General features: G+C 39.0%; 2 protein-coding genes across 4 annotated transcripts; one reads left to right on the top strand and one right to left on the bottom strand.

Moving 5' to 3' along the window:
* Nucleotides 1-1,465: 1,465 nt before the first annotated feature.
* LOC125307281 lies at nt 1,466-4,953 on the bottom strand. Of its 2 annotated transcripts, none has more exons than XM_048263170.1 (4): nt 4,838-4,953; nt 4,433-4,523; nt 3,997-4,082; nt 1,466-3,917 (listed from the first exon to the last, which is right to left on the bottom strand). In XM_048263170.1, exon 4 carries the CDS (start codon nt 3,116-3,118, stop codon nt 1,568-1,570), a length of 1,551 nt encoding a protein of 516 aa, XP_048119127.1. In that variant the 5' UTR covers nt 3,119-3,917; nt 3,997-4,082; nt 4,433-4,523; nt 4,838-4,953; the 3' UTR covers nt 1,466-1,567. The 2 variants fall into 2 exon arrangements, with proteins under 2 accessions (XP_048119127.1, XP_048119128.1); XM_048263171.1 differs by having other exon boundaries at nt 4,433-4,536.
* LOC125307282 (early boundary activity protein 2) lies at nt 4,519-9,537 on the top strand. Of its 2 annotated transcripts, XM_048263173.1 has the most exons (10): nt 4,519-4,572; nt 5,590-5,743; nt 5,911-6,065; nt 6,324-6,392; nt 6,604-6,633; nt 6,743-6,772; nt 6,864-6,969; nt 7,118-7,317; nt 8,899-9,109; nt 9,370-9,537. In XM_048263173.1, the coding sequence occupies exons 1-10, from the start codon at nt 4,567-4,569 to the stop codon at nt 9,471-9,473; spliced, it is 1,065 nt and encodes a 354-aa protein (XP_048119130.1). In that variant the 5' UTR covers nt 4,519-4,566; the 3' UTR covers nt 9,474-9,537. The 2 variants fall into 2 exon arrangements, with proteins under 2 accessions (XP_048119130.1, XP_048119131.1); XM_048263174.1 differs by lacking the exon at nt 6,604-6,633.
* Nucleotides 9,538-9,935: the final 398 nt, after the last annotated feature.

Consider the following 9,935-nt stretch of genomic DNA (forward strand, 5'->3'; position numbering starts at 1 on the left):
TGTGGAAAAAGTGAAGCGCTGTGAATACTTTCCATATAGGCCTACACTGTATTTCTACAGTATGCACTGCGTTCAACCCAGCATATGCCTACTTCATCAGGTCAGATTGGCGCAGTGCTGCATGAAGTCGAATGAGGCTATTGAGAAAGGTGTTGCGTGAGGTCACTTTCGTTTAATTTAAAGGATGTTAATAAGACAACTCTGCTACAATTAGGCTACAACATTTGCAGATACATTTACATAGTTGCAACAACATGTTTACATTTCGTGCAAACCGAATTTGAATCTAGGCCTACTTTATCTGAACGTTCGTTTGCAGGCTACCTTTATTTTGACGCCATATTGCCCGTTATTGTCGTGTAGGCTAGGCTACTGTTGCCAGCTCAACGGAACTTGAGTCGCCCACAAAGTACTTCTTCTTTGGTATGGGAGAGTAGGGCTACCGGAAACAACACTTTCCAAACACCGGCAAACGAAGTGTAAGATGCCACCAGAGCCCTTATTAGACATTCTCTGATGCCACCTACTGTAAGTAGGCTAGGCCTACTAGTTATGGCTCTATCGTAGCCTATGTTTCTTCTTCTTCTTCTTCTATGTTAACAGTTGCAATCCAAGCATTACGCTATCCTAATATCCTAGGCGTGATTTCATTATATCACATATCAAAACAAAAACTAAACTTGCAAGATGAGTTTCTCTCAGGAATAATACCATAATAGCTTTGATAATTGCGTAACAATTCGGCTATATTCTATCGTTTACGGGTTATTCTTCAACTACACCTTTGGTGTAGGTCCTGGACATTTTTAGAAAATGTATCTTTCAATAAAAATCTTTTTGCATAGTTTTATCTAGCCTAGTCGATCTAGAAACTTGCCCTAATAGTGGCTGTGATGATTTTACTTAAACAATATATATTTTTGCCATTTTATTCTAAACATTTAACTGTCATTTACATCACACAACAAAACACGTTTTTTCCAGCAAAAATAGGCCTACCTTAACATCTACTGTTCCAAATGTTTTTTTTTTTTTTTGTTACACAAATATGTGCCAAATGTATGTTATTTTTTAAATGTTTAACTTAAAACCCTTATCAGAAAGTCCTACTGGATTTAGTTTTTTTCCATTACAATCCTATTGGATAGTGGAAATCCTAAAGGATTTATTGTCATACCAACAGGATTCCAATAGAGTGTGCATTGTGATTGTTAAAGTCCCATAGGATTCTAAAGGACTGGAGGGTGGTTCTATGGGATTTGGACTTTCCAATAGGATTTTCATCATGACTTTCCAATAGGATTTTTTTTCCCCCAATGGGTTTATTTGTTTGGCTTATACAGGATTTTAGCCTCTTTAGCTTACTTTGAACTATTATAACTCTTAAAACCTTTTATTGAAACAACTGATCATGGCTATATGATGCAAAGATGAACTGAAAGTACAAGTCTTCATTAATCAGACTTTATTTATCATTTGTGAAGACATACAACAAAAGCCATTGGCCTGTACAGCAGCAAGAGAGAGGGAAAAGGGTACACATGAAAGGGGAGTTCATTGCAAAAGATTAATCTATTTCAATGCCATTTGGCTGAAGTGATGCATACATCATTTTCTCAAATTTCATAAATACGACCTTTCTGACTATGTCACTGTATTTCACTGCAACTTTAGCGGGGGTTGCACTAATCAATTTCAAATGCCCCACAGTCTCTGATGCAAAAATTGCAATTTCAGAATGAAAAAGTTGAATAACCAATACAGGCACATTACTTTCTAAGCTGATGATAGATAGTATTTTCCCAATGCTTCCGTTTTTCAGTTCAACTGTATAGCTATTGTGTCTTTGCATGGTTCCATATTTTTCTGTTGTGAAAACTTTGCCGTTCATCACTGCACGATGGTAGTACTGTGCAACAGTTGTGCCTTGAGGTCCCCATATAGGAGCTAGCAAAAACTGCTCCACATTATCAATTTCTTTGTGGTGTGGACATCCAAGTAGTACTATATTTTGTAACTTTAGAGCTTTTGATCTTAAAGGATATCCAGCTATCCAATCATGTACCATCTTATCAATTATATGTGTTAGATTGCTATCACTTTTTGAATTGTCCAATAGAATGGGTAAGGACTGTATCAGAGAAAATCGAAATGCTATCTGCTGCGGTATTGATTGCGTGCCATGGCACAAACGTGTTAGTTTTTGGTTGTGGCCTTCGAAAACAAAGGCTGAATTACACCACAAGGGCCCATGTAATTTAACTGAAAATTCAAGGTGGGTCAATTGATGTATGTTGTATGACATGTGGGAGATTCCATATAATTGTTTGACTTGGTTAACAAATTTTTCTATATTCTGGGATGCACAGGCCAAGTCTATTTCTGATACTGTATCTTTAAGAAGGAGGAATATGGAATTGACAAGCCATGACCAATGTTTTAAATATTTGTTGGGCAAGATTAAATTCAAAACAGGCAAACTGTAAAAAAGCAACCAGCTACGGCATTCAGCCGCCTTCCATTTTTGTGCACTCTCCACAGTGCGTGGCACTCTGGGGACATCAGATGGTGGTGTCAGGGATAGCAATTTTTTGTCAATTTTGTTTTTAGCTGTTCCAATGTACCAAGGGCTCTCATGATATTTACTATTAAACCAAAGATCTAAAAAATGTTTAGTGACTCCAAGTAGTACAGCATGCATATAGTCAACGGGAAAACTTTTAACCATGTCAAAGCCAAATCCAGAGCTATGGAGTAATATTAAGGGGGAAACCATTTTAACACCAAGGACATGCTCAACATTGTTCTCAACAGCTTCTTCTCCACAATTAATGATTTGCTCATGAGTTCTTAACTGAGCTGGAACATTGTCATAGACGCGTGTGAATCCACGACCTTTGGCCACAACTAATCCCTCATTAAGACAGCATCCACAGCCATAGGATCCATTGAATTGGTGGATGCCTTGGAGCATACATTTTGCCACTGCATCACATGTACAGGCAATAGGGAAAACCCTTGAAATGTGTCTCAACCCAGTGTGTGGATGCTTCCAGGTTATACCATTTGTATTTGTTGTTTTTATGTCCTGCACAAATTGGTGGAGAAATGTCGACATATTAGACTTCCCTCGCCCAAATCAAACACCAGCAAGCAGTACATTTTTATACCGGACTTCAGCAGGCAGCTCATTAATCACACAACGAATCGGCCATAGGGAGTTAAATGAAGAATTAAAAATGGGCACACCATCACAGCTCCACAACAAAGAAATGTCCCCGGGTCTGTAATTGGTCTCTCTGAGGATATTGCCTGGTGGTGCACAATCGCTAAGACGTTCTCTTTGGAGGATGTCCCTGATTTGGTTTTCTATAGAGAGACTAATGAAGAAATCCCCCTCTTTGACATTGTCCTTGTTTGTGTCATCACCACAGTGTTCACAAAGTGACGTTTCTTTAGCTAAATTTGCACCACAACATTTGCAAAATAAATGGACTCGTATGTCGTCTGATGGGTCTTGAATAAATTTCTTGAATATGTGTAGAGAGTGTGGCAAGATATTGATGGGTGGTAAAATAACATTTAACAATTTTAGTAGATCTTCGATGGCTTTAGATGGCAAACTGTGTCTCAGGGCAAAGGCCAGGATTAAAACTATGCACTGTGCCAATGTTACCTCTGAACCAGGGTGTAATGGGGAATCCATTGGAGATTTGTGTGGGTCTGTGTCTACATTGGGCATATTGAGATCTGGGTAAAGAGATCTAGTTTGAAAATGAATGTCTGAATAATCATCCGAATTTTCTTGGGCTATATCTCCGTCTTCATCAGCTGTGTTGACATTAGCCTCAGTTGATTGGTTGGTCCGCCATTTACTGGTCTTTGGCACCTCACTTAAATAGTCAGGATCTAAAAATCTAAATATAAGGTTGTTGCATTGGTCAATTATAACTTTTTGTGACAAAAATACAGCAGGGCATAGACCTACATAATTACCTTTTATATTTGCCCCTCTTGTATTGAGTCCTGTCCGCTCCTGTTTCCATTGGAGCAAGCCTTAGGCTATACTTCTAGGAAGAAAACTAATGTGAAAGTGGATATGGTAAGAGTATAATAACATACATTGTGAATAAGAAATTTAGTCTGCTATTTTAAGACAGAATTTTTTTACTTAATGTTCATATGTGGTCTAATGTTTTAGAAAGTGTGTATTTGAATTCTTTGAATGTCCCCTATAAAGTATCAATAAAGTATCTATCTATCTATCTATCTATCTATCAATCTATCTATCTATTACTATCAATAATTACAATGGGCCTCAATGGGGAACAGGAAGTCCTGTCAATGGTTTGTTTACAAAAGTAGACTTATGGGGGGTGAAGAAGCGCTAGCATGTCTGCATTTTTTTACAGTCTGAACTCGGAGCGCTCACCTGCGCGCTCTGCAGACAGCGTTTGAAGTAGGTCAGCGTTCGATGTAGGTCAGCAGCTGTCTACGTCAAAAACAGTCCGTTAAGTCGTCGACTTCAAGTAGAAGCTACGTCGTCGTCGGAGACAAGAGGACCAAATGACAGTAAGTAACGTTAGGCTACTAATAGCACTATAGTTTTGATTAAAACAATACAATCACTGTTTTTAAGCCCCAGCTATCTGCCTTGTAACAGTTCAGTTTACAAAGTACCCCAAAAACTACGTTTAGGATAAAACAGATCAGAGATGTAACGTTATATCTGGGATAAACGATGTTGGTTAAAGGTTTAGCTAAAAGCTAGCCCTAACTGTTAATGGTATTACAAAATCCCAGTGATGGCAGTGACTGTTATGTTAAAAGTATTTACCTGAGTTAAATGTCGGGCACTTTCCGGCTTCCATTCATAACCGTAGCACTGCAGCTTCGTTAGTAATGTTAACGCATAGTGTTAAAGTTAGTTAGCCCAATGTTATTGTCACGCGATGTAGCCTATCGTAACACCCCCAATTATCACCACTTTTGTTCAGAAATTCTAAAACAACAATGTTTTTTAACACTTCAAAATAACATTTACTAAATGAACCTTACATTTTTCAGTAGCCATAGTTGTGTAGATTTGAACAAAATCTGGTTTGGTTCTTAACGGAGGATTTACTGCCTGAAATATCCGATTTGTTTTACCACGCTTCGGAGTTATAGTGCTGGCCTGATGGGTCGCCTATTTACACCGTTTCAATGGCACATGGGCGGTTAGACCGAGAATTCTCGTCGTGAAATTAAAATTCCACTGGAGCTCCAAGCGGTTGTGTACACGCAGCCTTACAACACTGATTACAGCTCCTCGAGTCACAGTAAAATGTCATTTTTGGTACATAGCTAATTTAGATACACCTATGTTGTGGGTGGTTGCGTTTCTGTAGGAGTCCGCTGTCTTGGTTTGTATAGAAATGGATATTAAGTGACACATACACGCAAGACGGTGGAAATACGGGACCGGTGGAAATAGGGGGAGTTCCGATAGTAAGTTACAACGTTTCATAGCATTGCACGCGACAATGTATCATATCGTAGCCTAGTCTAAACAGTCTTTCCCTTCACATTTCTCCCATCTTTTCCCAGAAAACTATGTTCATGTTAATCGAATGGGTTAGAGATCCCCCAACCTGGGATGTATTGCCTGTAAAGAAGGTAATTTACGGCGAAATCGAGGTTGGTAATGTATGCGATGTGGAGTATTTGGAGGAGTCAAGTCCAGCCAGAATTATAGAGTTAGGTTGGTATTTAAGTCTATACACACTACGAATCAATATAGAAAATAGTAACGTTTTATGTTGTGTTCACAGATGCCACTTTTCAGGAACAATGTCTTGCTAAGAAACCTCTAGGAACTGTAATGAGTTTTTTTGTTGTTGATGTTGTTTTTGTTGTTGTCTTTATCAGGGAGCAGAAACACGTTGCTAAAAGCACTGGGAAAACTGGAGAGAGACAGGGCAGGAGGCCCAACAACAACATCCGGGCCAAGCGGCCGTGGTCAGAGGGAGAAGCGCCCCCCTGCACCATACTCACCTGGTGGCACCACCAGTGACAACGATGAGGTTAGTATACGTGAAATTCAACAGTATGGAAACAGATGCTGCTGAAGGAGTGATATGGGCATATTGATGGAAGGTGTTACTGATTCCATGCCAGGGTAGGCTTATAAAAGGATGGTGGTTGAATCAGTATCTCAGCCAAGATGTGATGGTTATACACTTGTTTCACAGGAGAACCCATAGAACCCAATTCATTTGGTGACCAATTCAGAGTAGAATGTCTATTTGTCACACATAATCATATTTTCTCATGTCTTACAGTGTGTCCCCATGAAACGCAAAAAGAAGGAAAGGGAGTCCTCATCAAAAAAAATTCTAATGGAATACTACGTAAGTGTACAGACATTTTGTTTGTGGTTTTTCAGAGCTGTAGCCTATGTGGACTATAATTTGTGTCATATGATTTTACAGTGTTTTCTAACGCATGGGTTCCCAAAGTGGGGGTCAGTCTCTGGCACGGTTATTTTGGGGGTCGCGGGTTCAAAAGTTTGGGAACCCCTGTTCTAACGTATGCGGTTCTGTCCTCCTCTCCACCCCACAGGCCGGTCTGGCAAAGTCCTCTGGCGATTCAGTAAGTGAACTCGCAATGGTTTTCAGAGCTGTATGTGGACTATTATTTGTGTCATATGGTTACAGTGTTTTCTAACGTATGTGGTTCTTTCCTCCTCTCCACCCCACAGGCCGGTCTGGGAAAGTCCTCTGGCGATTCAGTAAGTGAACTCGTAATGGTTTTCAGTGCAAATCAGCGCAAATCGTGCAGCCCTACTCATCAGACCAACTCATCCTTTTTTCTCTCTCTAGGATTCAGCTACAATCAATAGCATGTCACACCAGCTTGATGAGATCTACAATATATTAATTGATATGAACCATAGAATTAGCAGGCTGGAGAAACATATAATTACAAGTAAGACTCTCAAGTTGTTAAGTTACAAGTACTCAAGTTGTTGTTTTTAAGAGCTCTTCTTAATATTTTGTGTATTATGATGGAATTTTAATATCTAATTTAAAACTAAGTGGGTATTAATTAATGATTTTTTCATGTTATTGTACAGACCACAAAACGCCTATGCCAGCAGGAGCGTCAGTACCACCAACAGTGCAACACCCACTGGCTGCACCAACAACACCAGTGCACCAACCAGCACCACCAGCACCAGTGCGCCAACCAGGACCACCAACACCAGTGCGCCAACCAGCACCACCACCCCCATCAGCAAGTGCAACTACCATCTGCAGCACCAACAACACAGATGTATGTATTGGGCTTGCGTGGTACACTTAATATGATAAGATAAAATGGCCATGTTGGTGGCACCCATACAGAAAAATAACATATCCACATATATGCAGCTTGAACATATTCCAGTATAAGCACATCTATGTTAAATACATATATTTCCATCTATGTTAAATATATTTCCATGTATTTATCAATATATTTCCAAATAATGTATTAAATATATTGTAGCCATCTATTCAAATATATTTTTTCCCTTGATTTTTCTGTATGGGCAGTAGGAATCACAATATCACCTGCTCATTAACATTAGGATTGATTATAATTAGGGCTGTCAAAATAACACGTTAATTGCAATTAATTAATTACAGAAATATTCTAAATGCTAAAAAATGTAACGCTGATTAATCGCATTTTATAGTGACATTTGACCCAGTGCAGTCTAGCTTTCATGACTGAAGGAGGCAGACAAGAAAGCACTGCTTTGAATGAAACATTTAGCTTAGGCCTATAAAGAATGCTCAGACCAATATACTGTCGACAGGAGCATCAATCTACTATTTCTTCAGTAAGGAATTTCCGTTGCTTACCATAGGAGTTTGCCAAGTCTTAAGTAGCACCTCAATGCAAAACAATCCAGAGTTAGGCCTACGAGTTAGCACACTGATGATGATAATGCTAGCCGCCAGCCTTGTCAAAGTTAACTTTGCTAACGTTTTGCTGAGCCTACCCTATGACCGACTAACTAACTAACCAACAAACTCCCTTAATAAATTGACTACATTTGTTGCACATTTGAAACAAAAAGTTTTCAAAAGTATGTAGAAGGTGGTTACATGTATTTCCATTCCAATAACTTCACACATTACATTTCCATTTGCACTTGTAGGCTATGCTGCTTCAATTCATTTCTTTGTTCCTACTATTGAACTGCTATTTATTATCCTGGACTGCCACCTACTGGATAGAAAAGGCAATAACCTAGTAATTATGTGAATTAAAATCTACACGTTTGAATGGCCAAAAAAAAAGATAAATCATAGGTGTATTTCCACACATTACCTTGGTGTTAGGGTAGCCTATACTCTGCACATACCATTGACAGTGAGTGGTAACTTCAGTCATTTGCATTTATCATGCTAAAAATCTGACACCAGGCACTATGCTGATGCCTATCAAAGGGGAAATTATAATAAAAGAGAGACACGTTGAACTTTAAGGTCTATAATGTTGGTTTGGCTGTTCATTGATTCACTCATCTGCCAAACTTGTTTTTAAGATATGTTCATAGCAAAAATGGATGCATGGAAATAATTTAGATTAATGTCACAGAGTGTGTAATTAATTAGATTAAATGTTTTAATCGATTGACAGCCCTAATTATAATGTCTCCCTTTACATACAAAGTTTACATACTGTACTATGTTTTTTTTTGTGGTTTAGGGAGCATAATACTAGGGATGCTATCTCCTGCTAAATGTAATTTTTGTAGAGGTCTGTGGAATTGTTTTTGAGTCATATCTAACAACAGTTGTGGCTGACACAAGTGAGGAGTAATAACTATTTTATAATCAAAATTCATGTGTATATCCACAGGTTCATATAGGACTTTCCACTTCAATAACCCAGCATCAATATGGTTCAATCAAGTGGTTTAATGCTAAAAAGGCCACGAAGGACCTTCTTCTGGCCGTGTTTGGGAGGAGCATACTTGCCAGCCACTCCTACACTGGCAAACAGTCCAATGCTTTCCGGACTAAAGCAGCTAAACCCCAGCTTAACCCGGTCAAAGTGGGCGACATTATAAGTGAGTAAAACTTTATTTCTCCCTCACAATGTAATGGTTGATATATTGACTTTAAACTGTTTATACATTATATACAGTACCCTCCACTGTAATTGGCACACCTGTTGTTAGTTTCTGCATTATAAGTGAATGAATATAAGATTTGAAAAGCTGAAAAAAAGCCTATGTCCAATTAAAGCATATCATAACAACAGCTAACTTGCAATATAAAGCACATGCTAACGTATTCCTACACTTTCCCGCTGTTTTTGTTTCCACAGATTACATCACTAAACGGTTTGGGGTCGACCAGGGGGAGGTAAAGAAGGCCATCTCCGAGAAATGTGCGGATCAGGAAAAGATGGAGAAGAGGTGGACACATTGACTGACACACACACACTGATTATTTGTAACAGTAATAATTATGACCGCCGCACAGCGAAGCGGCGGTCATATAGGTTTAGTCAGATTTTTTTTTTTTTTTTTTTTTTTTTTATTTTTTATTTTTCGCGATGCCCAAATTTCCGTCCAATGATTCCCGGGACACTGAAAGACCGGGGTACACGAAACTTGGTGGACATGTAACCCCACATGGATAGCATGGAACCATCGTTTTTCGTTTTGATCTGTAGCCCCTCCGCTGAATTGGACCCCCCGAAAGGAGGGTAGGGCAGACACAGTTTTCTGTGAATATCTCGAAAACCGTAGGGTTTAGGAGGACCATTTTTTTTTGTATGTCGATCTCAAGGGGCCATGTCAACCCATTCCATAACCACTCATTTCATGTATAGCGCCACCTAGTTAAACACAAAAAGTAAAAAATGAGGTGGTGTAATTGAAGGTATCT

This window comes from Alosa alosa, chromosome 14 (assembly GCF_017589495.1).
Source record: "Alosa alosa isolate M-15738 ecotype Scorff River chromosome 14, AALO_Geno_1.1, whole genome shotgun sequence".
Lineage (NCBI taxonomy): Eukaryota > Metazoa > Chordata > Actinopteri > Clupeiformes > Clupeidae > Alosa > Alosa alosa.